The sequence below is a fragment of the Ornithodoros turicata genome, chromosome 3, assembly GCF_037126465.1.
Source record: "Ornithodoros turicata isolate Travis chromosome 3, ASM3712646v1, whole genome shotgun sequence".
Classification (NCBI taxonomy): Eukaryota; Metazoa; Arthropoda; class Arachnida; order Ixodida; family Argasidae; genus Ornithodoros; species Ornithodoros turicata.
The window spans coordinates 641,595-654,532 of NC_088203.1; the positions used below are offsets into that span (position 1 = coordinate 641,595).

The window sequence follows — 12,938 nt, forward strand, 5'->3', positions numbered from 1 at the left end:
ACTTTCTTAGTACGCAATGGCACCAGCGAAGTGCAAACAAGTCCGAGTTGTCAGATGCACGCGATACAAATAAACAGATTTTTCTTCAAAATAAAGGGCTTACCTGTGAAAAATTATCCCTCTTTCTCTGTCCGCGTGAAGTGTACTCAAAGCTGTAACAAACTGGCATGACATGCCCATTAATTTAAAGGAAATTTTAAAAAATACGGGCAGCACCGCTTGAACTAAATGCAGACGACAGGATGCGATGGGCCCACCAATATGGCGGCCGGTGACCACTGGCGGCAGCAAAGCACTGAAGCGACCGGCCGGCGGCGGCGAGCTTAAATTGACCGACGGCGTGGCGCACAACTCTAGTCAAATGTCAGATGAACCACGCTGCGTTTGAAAATCCATTACCTGAAAACAGTGACTTCTAGGGACTTTGAAGACATTCTTATCGTACTCACAGTGCAAGCTGTTATCATGGCCACCGACTTTGACATAAAACTGGCCCAAATGGTGGAGAAGTATCCAGCAATACATGATATCATGAATGCCAACTACCACAAGAAGGACGCGAAGAAGCAAGCCTGGGCTGACATTTCCAAACAATTGGGTATTGCGCGTGAGTGATGACAATAATATGCAAATGCAAGTTGAAAAAACAATTGGGGACAAAAAAATGTCAAACGGATGACTTCATTTAACTTTATGTGGTCTATTCCAGGGAAGAGCCGTTTTTGACTTGAGCCTTTCAATTTCGTTGCTGTTTCCTGTAGTGGAACGGCATGCAGTGATTTACCCATACCCCCACTGCACCTGGTAGTACGACTACTTATTTTCCAGAGGGATCCTTTGTTATTTCAGCTTAAGACGTGTCGGTAATGGTACATTAAACTATTATTTGCACCCCCACCACGTATGCATGCGTTTCTGGATAATGGATAAACCACTGCTGTCAGGTGAACTCGTCTGGTGTTTTTTTTTGCTCACCGTTCTCAGAGCATCTAATGTTGCCAAAGTGGTGACGCAAGTGATTTCACTTCGGTGTGAACTAACCATCTCCCTTAATTTCAAATTCCAATCCTATGCCCTGCTGCAATTCTTCATTCTCCATCAGCTCCTCCTTTAAAGGTAATATCCATAGGTGAACTTGACAGCAGTAAAGTGCGCTGTGCCACAATGAAATGAAACAATCGTGCTGTGTCTTTCCACCATGCCTTATGCAGAGTGGGACACAAACTGTGCCTTCCAAAACAAGTAAAAGACTGCTCACGTCACCACATAATAGTAATAATCATTACCATAATTCGGATCACTTTTGTTTCCCTTTCCAGTAATGGTTCCCAATGGTCCTTGAAATCTTAAAGACCCTGGAATCAAAAAATGCTTTTTCCCTGGAATTTTTTCACAGTCCTTGAAAACTTTTTTATGTTGTTTTTTTTTTAAATTCTCTTGGAGCTGCAGTGTAAATTTCGCTCGTTCCGAGTCCAAACTATAGTTTCAAAAGCGCAGGAGTTAGCAACAAATGAGCAGCGCCCATCGTTCATGGTATTAATATGCCTCGCTTTCTGTCCCATGATCTTTTTCATTCAAGTGTCACGTTTGTGAAGAGATCACTATTGCAGATATTTTTACAAAATACGTGGGTCACAGCCATAAGCCGTGTTTTACCTCCTGGGCAGAATGACGACTGAGCCTTTAAAGGTACTTGGAAGACCCTGGAATTATTTTATGGGGTGTGTTTCCGTTACCAGCTCCAATTTCAGTAATACAGTCGACCCCCGTTTATTGGGGCTTCACTTATCCGGACAAAAATCGTGGGGACAGATTTCAGTCTGCGCATTTTATCCGGGCTTCACCTTCCAGGAACCACTATAGGAAAATACCCAACCATCTGTCTCACTTATCCGGATTTATGTGCAAGTTCATGTCCGATGTACATTTGCGCCGCCGACAAGCTTGAGGCTTAGAGTCAACTACTGTACACTCTGCTTCAATTATTTTCTCCTTGCCTATTGTATATATGTGAGGTGATGAGCAGTCTAGTCATTTGACGCTGCAGAGGAGTGAAGGACCTTCAGTCCAAATGTCAATCAAAATGTCGGCATAGAAGGTAAAAAAAGTTGATGCGGACGACTGTGGCGAAATGTTATTTGTGCCATCAGTTGGAATGACAACAGCCGTGAATCGGATGATGACACTGAAGAAGCACGTGTGGTGACATTCCAAGATGAACGCAGAAATGCTTTGATGTATTTTAAGCGAAAGAATAATGTTCCCCAAGTTAATGGAGAACTCTGTCTTTATTGTAATCTTGCACAAACAACTACAGGAGCTTTATACGAGAGAGAGATGGGCGTAGTGGACGGCTCAAAATATTGTGTTTCCGGATGGCCCGGACATTTTCGCTGCGATTTATTCCTTACATGAGGAATTAAAGCATGGTGTTCCGAGTGGTTTCTTTTTGGGCACGTTACTTCAGGGTAAAGAACCAGTAGAATGATTGTCCAGGCATAATGAAACAATTTGGTGAGTAGAAGAGCCAAACTTGCGGTCATTTCAGAAGCTAAATGCGAGATCAAATGGAAGTCACTCAAACATCAGTACTTGAAACGCAAGAAAGAAGCGGACGCAGCATGGCCACTCATGGAGTTTCTCAAGTTTCTCGACGAGGGAAAAACGTAAATGCAGCTCCCAACTATTCCCGGTGCTAAAGCAGAATATAACCTTTGCCGCCATTCCTCAGTCTAAAAATGTTTCTTCGCAGAAAGGGTCGCAAATCAAAGGCTGGCCAAACGGAAGGTCCAAGGTAAGTAAGTGTTTTCGCGAGGGGACAAGATTTATCGTCCCGATCGAAAAATGAGCAAACACCTGATTTTTGCTAGGCAGTGAATAACATAAAATTGCTAGCTTGGGCCCTATATATTTGTCGTGGTTGAAAAGTGGGACATTTTTCAGGCCGCAAGATGTCCGGACAACTGTATCACCAGAGAAGCCGTCTCCCAGGGCAAAACGGTAATTGCATCCATCGTAACTGTCTACGTAAATAATCCACCTATTTCACGCCACATACAGTGCTCGTCGAGAGAGTGTTTGGAGGCCCAAGACTGAAGAGAAGAAGGAAACGTATGTTTGGATCATTTTTATTGTCAGTCATTCGTCTAGATGGTTCTTCGCAGTTGACAAATAATACAATTCCAATGTTTGCACTTTTTAATGGTCCTACAATAATTTCTAACATATTGATGGAAATTTCAGCTTGCCGCCATTTCACAAGGAGGTGGTCATAGTACTCACGGATGTTGCACGAAACCAGGACAAGGAGAAACCGTAAGAATACTCATCCGCGCTTCAACATTTAGATGCTCGTCAAATTGTCCCATCTTACACGCGAGCGGAAATCCCAATATTAGCAGTCTTTCCTTTATTTTTTGTCAGATTTCATTTACTGTGTCTGGAACGTTTTGAGTGAATCCAGAATTCTCGAGAAATTATTGCGACGCGGAATAAAATTTGACGCTAAACCAACGTTGGATCCGGCATGCAGTGTTTGGCCCCACTGGAGCACAGCTGGACACAAAGCAGACGTTCTCACCTGACGGGCCACAACGATTGAGCATTTATCTCTCTAAATTATTCGATTCTCAGTGTGTGTCAAAATGGTGTGGCCATTTTTGGCACAATGTTACAGTTCATGACAGTGTCTTCTAATGAACAGCTTGCCTTAAAGGGACTATCGCATCCGTCGATTCCAAAACTACAGTGCCATTTTACTCTTGGTTCATCACAGACGCTGAAAAACCCGACGCAAATTAGTGTAGTAGTTTCTGCACAATTTAATGTGATGCGTGGCAAAGTAGATGATGGATGATGAGAACATAGCGGAATTCTCTCTTTGCTTCACTCGGACAAGGCCAATCAGGTGAATGTTGATTCTGGTTAGTCACACAACACACTCATTGGTGAGTGAAAGTCGGTGTATTGACCGAGGACTTTTCACTTAGAATATCGCTTAGTATATTGCGGTGCAAATGAGACAGTCGTCTTCTGCCTGGCTTACGTCATCATGATCGCAACCTTAGCTTAGTGCGTATCTTCGAAACTCGTTTTTTTAATAATAGAAGCTCTTTTCGGAAGAAAAATTCGGGACTATGAAGCGGTCTCGTACACTAGATGCGGTAGTTCCTTTAAAGGAAGTTGTAGAGGGACGTATCAGAGGCTTACTTTGCTTCCCTTTAGTCCGGCAGATGATGACCCACCCGAGACTATGGATTGTACAAATGGGCATTCGGTTTCCGCAACGTAAGCATCAAATGACTGCCATTACCCACGCCCCTAACTTTCTGCTGCGGAAACTCAATTTTTTCGTAGAGTAGGATTTACAAATCTGCGGGACCTCGCGGACGAAGAAGAAAAAATGCGGCAACATTCTGCCACCCACACAAATGCATAGAGTACCTACGTAAGCTGATCTCAACCTACCGTAAGAAATATGTGCCCAAACAGTAACTAAGGCTGCGCATGATTTTTGGTTTGTGCACCTTCTAGAGCAGAATACTGCTGCGCACGAAATGAAGCAATAAATGTCCCGAACGATGCACAATCATCGGCTTTCGTGTAGTGGTAATTGATGGTCGGTAGACGAGACGTTTTGCACACACTTGGCAAGAAAGCCATCTTTGTTGTGAGCAGCTTTCTTGCTTAGATAGAAGAATGCATCGTACGACAACCATTATAACAGAGTTGCGACGCGTGCCCTTTCTGCAGTACTTGTGCGTGGAACTTTACATTCTTGCTGTCACATGACCGTTTCACATCCAAATTTCGGAAACCGTCAAGTTGCAGTACTACGGCCAAACATATCACTGTGTCTCTTCTCTTTCCAGATGTACACTGTTTCAGTGTCAATATTTCGTATCGGTACTTGCAGGATCAGTTGCTTTAGGCATTTGGGACTAATCGAGTTTAACTCACGAAAATGGTGCGGATCAATTGAAAACCGTACGAAATTCCGTAAATAAGCTTGGATTCCGAGTAGAAAGCTAGGGGCAATTACGTATGCTACCCGGTGTAAACTGAATTTCTGTTTTCAGCGGCACTAAAACGCCGACAAAGACCGAAGTCCGAAAAGGAAGAAAAAGGTAACTCATAATTGTGCGTGTATGTGTACATCAGAAATGTGTCTTTCATCATCATCAGACTGATCTCACCAACTGAAGTTGTGCAGGAGGACATCCTACAGGCTACAAAGTATGTCTATTTGTTTTTTTAGTACGACCAGGTAAAGGAATATCTGCCCTCAGTCCTCCCAGTCATGAAAGGGATCACCCCATTTCATAAAAGTGAAAAGCAACGCTAATTGTCCTCCATATATTTGTTCAACATGTTTCCTTGCCCATATGCGCTTTGAACATGAATTATCTTCAGTTGCATCATTAAGCCACTGGATGGTACGATGCACGAAACAAATTACGCGAGTGCCGTTTACGCCGTTTTTTGGCGTCATTTCCGTGGCTCAAAGGAAAGCAAACTATTTGTGGTCACGTCTGACACACTAACCTTTGGAATACAATCAGTGGAATAGAACTGCAGGTATCTGAAAATAATCCGAGGTGGTCTCTCGTGACTAGGAAGGAAAGTGAAGAAAGCTTCGAGAAGCTTCTCAGCAGAAAATTGGCCCAGGTGTCACCAGCGATCCTGGGGACCATAAAAGCGAGCATCTTGGAACTCGTTAACGAAGCTGCAAAACAGTGACGACAATCTGTGCTCATTCTCGTTGACTTTTAGAAATAAATTTTATTTGCGCACTTTTATACGATAACTTTCTCAAATGCAAACGTTGTCCTCTTTACTAAATAGCTCGTAAACCTGGAGGGAAAATGAGCCCTTTATCCTACACTATTGGATGTTTTCTACTTACTGTATCGTTAGATACATTTGTCTGCCAAGTGGGAAGCCAGTACATTCTATAATGTGGAAGGTCACAATTCTGTCACACGCTTTGTTGGTGGCAACATGAAATGTCTCGAGTGTTGTATAAAGCCTGACAGTGTTGACTAGATGCAACCCACCGTATCTCTGTATCACCAAGTTTTCCACACGTTTTCAGTTAACCCAGAAAGGGCACATGGAACCAAACTTTAAAAAGGAGGACTAGAGTGGATGCCGAGCAGACAGAGAATGATCATTTTCTCAACCACCAGTTAATTCATCCTCCCACCAGCTTTTTCAACGGCTGCCGTATTTCCATTCCTCATCAAAAAATTCCAACAAAATAGTATTTTCAGTTTTGTTACGCTGATGGGGAGGTAGTTCATTTCTACTTGTCTAGAAAGGGGTCGTAATAAAAAGTGAGAGGGTGAAAAGCATCCACACACTGGTGATAGCGAAGGTTGTGCTGAAGACTGGTTGGGTCTCAATCCTACCACCACCAAGTGCTGTCTGAGGTTTTCCCGAGGTTTTCCGGCAGACTAATTTGGGACACAGCTCCACCTGAAGTTGACCCAGGACTCACACTGATAGCCACACTTGCTTAGTGAGTGATTCCAAATGTTAAGACAATTCATTTTCTCGAAGCTCTTAAACGAGACAAATATCTTTAATGAATCAAAGCAAATGTGAATGAATGCCCCACTCATTCTGCATCAAAGGACCAAAAATATGTTTTGCTTTTCTTCGGAAGAGCAAATAGGAGGAAGGCTATTCGTAACGTCTGGCTACCAAGATTTTTTTTCATCTGCCCAATTGACTATGTATAAATGACTCTCAAATACTGCAATAGTACTCCGACGTCCTTTCAAGATCAATTTTCATTTCTCCAGCTATTGTGGACCTGTACGCATAATTGAGCAAATCTATAGGTGAAAAGCCACACAAAAGGAGCAATTTTCGTAACAAACGTGCTATCACTAGACGAGTGTTACACAAAGACATTATATTGGAAAATATGTCCAAGGGAGATTTTCTTTTTACTCGATATCAATGGGACACCCAACAGTCTTTAATGAATGCTACCCCCTATCGTAAAGCCGGCCAATCAGTTAGAAGTGGAATCGAGCCGCAGTTCTTCGAAGGAGGACGTGGTGCTGCTCCTGGAAGCCCTGTCACTTTCTTCCACTGGAGTTGAGTTGATCGTCTGGATCCTCTGCTCGGGGATTGGAGGTGCTTCATTGGAGACCGTTGTCTCTTCCTGATCTTCGGAAGTGAAGCCCTGGTCTGAAGTTCCGCCTTCTTCAGGATCTTCCACGGCCTCGTCCACATAAAACTCGTCTTGCTTCGCGAGTGGGCAGACAAAGAGTACTTTATCCGACTCGTAGATCTCCAGGAACGGGTGAGCACATAGGTGTTTTTCCTACAAAAGGATTTGGCGATTAAAACAGTGCTTTCCCAATGCATCAATCATTTCCTTTGCAAACAACATGGCAGGTGGATCCTGTTCTTTTTTACATTGCTGATAGCGTCATCTTTTTTTTTTCTACTGTAGCGCCTGTTTAAGAAACAAAGTGCAACGAGGGTTGCCCATGATGACAACCTAAACCACAGACCTAAGAAGCTCCCAATGCTCATTTACACTTTCAATCTAACATTTCCTAATAGTCATTTTATGCACCCTCGATTTCTGAATTCCCTCATTTTATGAACAGCGTCACTAGGAAGCAAACATTTCCCTGTCTATTTCTCCTTCGGTTCATGAATCGTCGATATCCGAACCGTGTACGGATTTTCGGGGGACGAACCACAAAAACGTGTATCTTCTGACTCGCATTTACGAACGCTTGGTGCACGGGAAAGTACAGGGATTGACTTAATAACGATGAAGGAAGAATGAAGGTCAAGCACTTACGCAGTGTCTCACAGCCACAAGAATTAGAGAGTGAGGACAGAGGAGCGAGTCTCCTGCGCTGACAGTGAACACATATGTGAGCCACTCAATTATCAAATAATGGGTGCTGAGGGTGATCGTAGTGACAGTGAAGACAACTAGCAATACTGTTTCCAAGTTTTAACGGTTCACTCAGCATGTATTGCACGGAGCACAATTATGGAGTATGTTCAAAAATAAACGTAATCTAGCGCATTTTGCGTCGTGTTTCAGTTCATTTCTTGCCCCTTGTACAAATTGAGAAACGAAGGGTGTTCATAAAATCGAGGGTTGACTTTACATCTTTGCAAACAGCAATATAAAGATTCCCAGTGAAATGTGAAAGGTTATTGGAGAGGTTTTCCTAACGAGAGCTTGACTTTAGAGTAGCCATACTTTGATATATTCCTTGAGCTGCGGATATACTCTGGCGACTGCGAGGATGACAGAGACGGACCCTCGGAAAGGAAATGTGGTACTGATGACGTTGTCCACGGCTGGGAAGGTCACCGTGCGATAACCTTCCTCTTGGAGCTTCTTGAGCAGCGTCTCATCTGCCGGGCACAGAGAGTCGTTGAGAATAGCTCCGACCAGGAACCTCAATTGCATGGGTTCCACCTGGTGAGAGAAAGAACCGGGATATTTCACCCAAAGTTCGTCGTCTAATGCACCATTTATCATTTTCGAGGACTTCCGTATTTAGACACGCTCTCGAATAACGCTTAAACATATTTGAATCGAGTAGCAAACGTTGGATGAGCTGGTTGCATCCTGAGTGATATGATATTGCGGTGGTAAAATGTCAATGCGCATCCGAGCTTTTTTACATCTCCCGGGCCATCAAATCAGTTTGTATTTCGTGTCAAATTTTTACTTTCAACGGTATCGTAATTAGAGAAAAGAAAAGTCCTCTTTACATCTTGCACGAGCTAAAATGAAAACTCACGCTCGCGTATTTATTCGATTCAACCAAGAAATACTCGTTAAGTAACATAGGCAATGCAACGGCCACTAAGCGTGATAAACTCACATTTAGAGAAGTCAGTCAAAATTCTACGAGTAACCTCCTGCAAGAATCTGTCACAGAACAGTCACGTCAGTGACATCCGGAGTAAAGTGTCAAAAGGTGGAGGGGCATTATAAATAAAAATTGCCGTTTGCTCCCGACGTCTGTTAAACAACTTCTATATAGCTCCATCGTAGCATCACACATACTGTGTTGTCATTTAGTCTGAGGGAAAACATCGCACCAAAATTTACGCTCATTATTTGTACCGCAAAAAAAGAGCCGTTTGTGCCATTTCTAATGTACCTTACCATGCTCGTGCCATTTCACTTTTTCGCAAGTTTAACGTACTTCAGATACACGACCTTTACTCATTCACTCTATACAAATCATACATGAAAGCCTTAAAATGCAATGACATGTATTTCCTTCAACTCGCTAACCTCAAACAATGCACATTTGCCCTTATCGAACTTGTGACACTAGAAAATGCCAATTCCCTTTTTCGAACATTATATAGAAATCAATTATCGCCGATATTTACACTTCCAGTACTAATCAGCACTCTACTAAAATGAGGTATCGAAAAATATTTAACCAACTTGAAACAAATTCTCAACTACATATTTCATTAATTTGTAATATGTGCTTATTTGTATTTGTATATGTGCTTATATTTGTACTTTGTATCTGTAATTGTGCTACTAAATTTGTGTATATAGCTGTATACATATATGCACTGACAATATTGCAGTATTGCATTGAAACATTTCAAATAAGTATTTGTAGTGCTGCTTATTGCTGTTACGGGGATCTCAGTCTTTGTGAAGAATACTTGCTACTTTCTGTTCAGTTTCCTCACCGTACGATGAAAATAAAATTGAACTGAATAAGAGGTGAATTCCCAGCTTTTTTCCTCGTCATTTCTGCTTCGATCGACTACTCCGAACCAGTCCATTTCAATTAATGTACAGTAGGAAGTTCTGGTTACATTACGGTAAACCCCCCCCCCTCCCTCCCCCCCCCCCCAAAAAAAACGATTGGTACCAAGCAGTACCCTGGTTGGAAGCAGCTGAACTATGGGACGGAAATTTACCTCTTAAGAGACCAGACCCATGGCACTGGAGGACATCACACTTGTCAAACCTATAAACTAATTTCTTATAGGAAAGCGATATTTGGGGGTAGATAACAAAGATATAGCGATGACAATATGAAATCATAGTGCGATTCCAACAAGCGAAGAACTGAAGGATGCTCACTAGTGCAGTGCAATACCCCAAAAGGTCATCGGTGTAAACATTTATGTTGTGGGGTAAGACGACCTTGAAGAGCGTTTTCTTGTCTAGTCCAAAACTGCTACTGTTCCGTGAATTCGATGTCTCAATCCCTTTATGTTCCCTCCCAAAAGTAGAGTAGTGTCTGCAGTTAGATGTATTCGTGACCACACCTGTGTTTTGTTTGGAAAATGTGTGGTTACATCATTTTGGACCAAGATGAACGGTTTACTACGTAATTGGATGCAGTCTTGTCTCGACCAATAAAGCGATGCTGGTAACGCGTCAACATAGAAAACGCGAATCCACTTGCCTCATCCGGATCGTCGTAGTACATCCCGATGCATTTTAGTGAAGGTGCTAAGTTGTGTACCTCGGTAAACAACCCGCCCGAGGTTTTGTAAGGCCCGCGGCAAAATTTATAGGCGACTTTGAGTTCTTCAAATGGTGGCTTCCCTGCCCTGATGTCAATGGGCGCGAACAAACCACAGTAGCCGAGAAAACCGAGAAACGTGAAAAGAATCAGTATTAAAGCGCAAATAATGCCCAGAACGAGCGCTACATCAGTCTCCATCTTAGCAGACGGTACCGGAAGTTGAACTGTTGGACAGATTTCCGTTTTGACTAGGGTGCCTCCTAGGGACACTTGCGAACGATAGGACGATAGTCTCATCTCCTCAACAGACATCCCTAGACCGCCACCAGCGAGAACTTGGGAAATGGATAGCTGGGGGAAATTTTGCGACAGCGAATGCAGCTATCCAAGGAGAAATTGGCTGGTCGACGTTTTCCGCACGGGACGAAAGGTCGAAGACGCACGGCAAAACACCGGAGACCCTGAACCACATCCTGACTGAATGCGACGCATTGCCAACAGTTGAGTTGAACAAAAACATCATCGACAGACTGTATTGGAAACCGAAAACGAAACAACGGAAGAATCCGGCTGCGCAGCGCCAACCTCTACCCGAGAAACGTCATCATGACGTTGGTAGACAGACCGAAACAGATCGGAGGGAGAGCTGTTTCCACGAATGAGCACTTGTTTGCTGCCTCCTATTGAAAGAAAAGTAGAACCGAAAGTCGCGTCCCTTTGAGGGATCATCGTAATCCCCTCAAGACCGTGGCTTTCGGGCTCGACCTTGTTGGCCCCCATAGCTTCGAGCATAGGTCAACCCTACCAAACCAGTGGCGCTGTCGAACATTATGACGTCATTTGCTTACAAACAGGGAGAGGTCTATTGATACTACCTGAACTGAGCGCCAAACATTAGTGTCGTGTTATGTTTTATTTATTTATTTTTACACTGCACCTATCATTGCACTTAGGAGTCTGCCCTGCATCAAAATGGTTTAGGCCTGGACACGAAGTCTCAATTGAGACTTCGTTGTTGTGTTGTCTCGGGGTTTTTACATTATGCATCATCTTCACCAGCTCGCTTGTTTCCTAGCCATTTTTTCGTGGTTTAGGTGCTCACTACTCTACTCAACTCTACGCTAGCAGCCAAGCAGACTCAGAGATATTTTTTGGTGGCTGCTGAGCAATGTACGCCATTGTACGATTGAGGCCTTGTATGTATTTGTCCCTTCTATGTTGTTCCAGCCTCAGAACATCACTTCTTTAATGTACGCCATATCGTGCTACGGCGAGTCAAGTTTCTTTACTCCCAAAGGAGAAAAAGTTGCGGCTTGCAAAGCGCAAACCTTCAAATGCAATACTGTGACTGAAATGGGGTGTTGTGGCTATGGACTAATTAGCGCAAAAAAACGTTACCTCTCCTCGGTATTTTTTTAGTTCAATTAAGCTAATTAGACAAGTTAATGAGGTACACTGATGAAAACCACTTGTTTGGGCGTCAAAAACCTTCACGAGTATGACGCAGAAGGTTTCTAGTTTTTGTCTCAAGTACTTCTTTTTTTAATAATTAGGGGTCACTCTTAAGTAAAACACCCTGTGGCACCCCGATCAACTCAAATTCAGATCATTCAGATCAACTGCGAGATTGGCGCAGAACCTTCCTCGTATTTGGATTCGGAAAATTCTGGATTCGTCCCACATACAGCTAGTCTCTGGTCTATCTAACGACAACTACATCTATTCTTTCTGGCCGATCTCAATCATACACAGATCAGTTTTGGAATGAGTGCTCTCAAAGCGTGTAACAGAGGTACTAGAAAACATATCAAAGAAAATTTTGCCCGCGCATGCGGTAGTTCGAAATTCCACGCACGGCGAATGTAAATGCGCAAAAGTCATCCTGCAAGAGGGGAGTCTTGTGATGCCCCGTTCGGTGCTGTATTCGCACGCATAACATGAAGGAGTTGATCGGAGAAACCGTGCCATTGTCACCTCCCCCCGGCAAAATTAAATCTGCGGCTACTCTTGACTCCAAAGTGTGGTGACCAACTTGTTGGAATGCTTTCACGGCACAGTCCAATTTGTCCATCACGCTAGGTCGTTCCGCATTTTGTTTCATCAACGCCAATAATTTTTCTTCTGACCGTTGGGCAGTAGCCTTCGTGTTGTGAAATTTTACGTCTTGCTGCGCAATGACCGTTTCAATTTTTCGCATATTCCGCAAATGAAAGGTTCTCTCGAAAGTTGTTCGAAGGTGTTTCTTCTTGGTACATCCATCTGAGGCAGCATCGTATTATGTCCACTCGGTCGTTTTCAGGAGTGTTTTCTCTCAATACCATTTTCCAATTTTCACGCGGAGAAGGAGAAGTAGATCAGGGTTGCAGAACGTGGTCTCCCATTCAGTTCCATTTCAATTCCTCGGAATGAGAGGTGTATGGCCATTCCCACTCC

General features: G+C 43.3%; 2 protein-coding genes across 8 annotated transcripts; one reads left to right on the forward strand and one right to left on the reverse strand.

Moving 5' to 3' along the window:
• Positions 1-271: 271 nt before the first annotated feature.
• Positions 272-5,798, forward strand: LOC135387782 (uncharacterized). 7 transcript variants are annotated; one of them, XM_064616905.1, is made up of 10 exons: positions 272-598; positions 2,549-2,666; positions 2,753-2,794; positions 2,944-3,000; positions 3,061-3,111; positions 3,244-3,315; positions 4,225-4,287; positions 5,079-5,126; positions 5,185-5,235; positions 5,616-5,798. In XM_064616905.1, the coding sequence occupies exons 1-10, from the start codon at positions 466-468 to the stop codon at positions 5,737-5,739; spliced, it is 759 nt and encodes a 252-aa protein (XP_064472975.1). In that variant the 5' UTR covers positions 272-465; the 3' UTR covers positions 5,740-5,798. The 7 variants fall into 7 exon arrangements, with proteins under 7 accessions (XP_064472975.1, XP_064472977.1, XP_064472980.1 ...); XM_064616908.1 differs by having other exon boundaries at positions 275-607; positions 5,213-5,235; XM_064616904.1 differs by having other exon boundaries at positions 276-607.
• Positions 5,799-6,562: 764 nt separating this feature from the next.
• LOC135387781 (testis-expressed protein 264 homolog) lies at positions 6,563-10,832 on the reverse strand. The gene is made up of 3 exons (XM_064616903.1): positions 10,443-10,832; positions 8,243-8,464; positions 6,563-7,336 (listed from the first exon to the last, which is right to left on the reverse strand). The coding sequence occupies exons 1-3, from the start codon at positions 10,815-10,817 to the stop codon at positions 7,022-7,024; spliced, it is 912 nt and encodes a 303-aa protein (XP_064472973.1). The 5' UTR covers positions 10,818-10,832; the 3' UTR covers positions 6,563-7,021.
• Between the last annotated feature and the right edge of the window lie 2,106 nt (positions 10,833-12,938).

What these genes read in the sequence shown, in the direction of transcription:
- LOC135387781 (XM_064616903.1), bottom strand. Translation starts at nt 10,817, where the DNA reads ATGTCTGTTGAGGAGATGAGACTATCGTCCTATCGTTCGCAAGTGTCC. An exon ending in ACTACGACGATCCGGATGAG is followed by an intron (nt 8,465 to 10,442) that starts GCAAGTGGATTC and finishes TTCTCTCACCAG; the next exon opens with GTGGAACCCATGCAATTGAG. An exon ending in AGCTCAAGGAATATATCAAA is followed by an intron (nt 7,337 to 8,242) that starts GTATGGCTACTC and finishes ATCCTTTTGTAG; the next exon opens with GAAAAACACCTATGTGCTCA.
- LOC135387782 (XM_064616904.1), top strand. Translation starts at nt 466, where the DNA reads ATGGCCACCGACTTTGACATAAAACTGGCCCAAATGGTGGAGAAGTAT. An exon ending in TTTCTCGACGAGGGAAAAAC is followed by an intron (nt 2,667 to 2,752) that starts GTAAATGCAGCT and finishes GTTTCTTCGCAG; the next exon opens with AAAGGGTCGCAAATCAAAGG. An exon ending in GGGCATTCGGTTTCCGCAAC is followed by an intron (nt 4,288 to 5,078) that starts GTAAGCATCAAA and finishes TTCTGTTTTCAG; the next exon opens with CGGCACTAAAACGCCGACAA.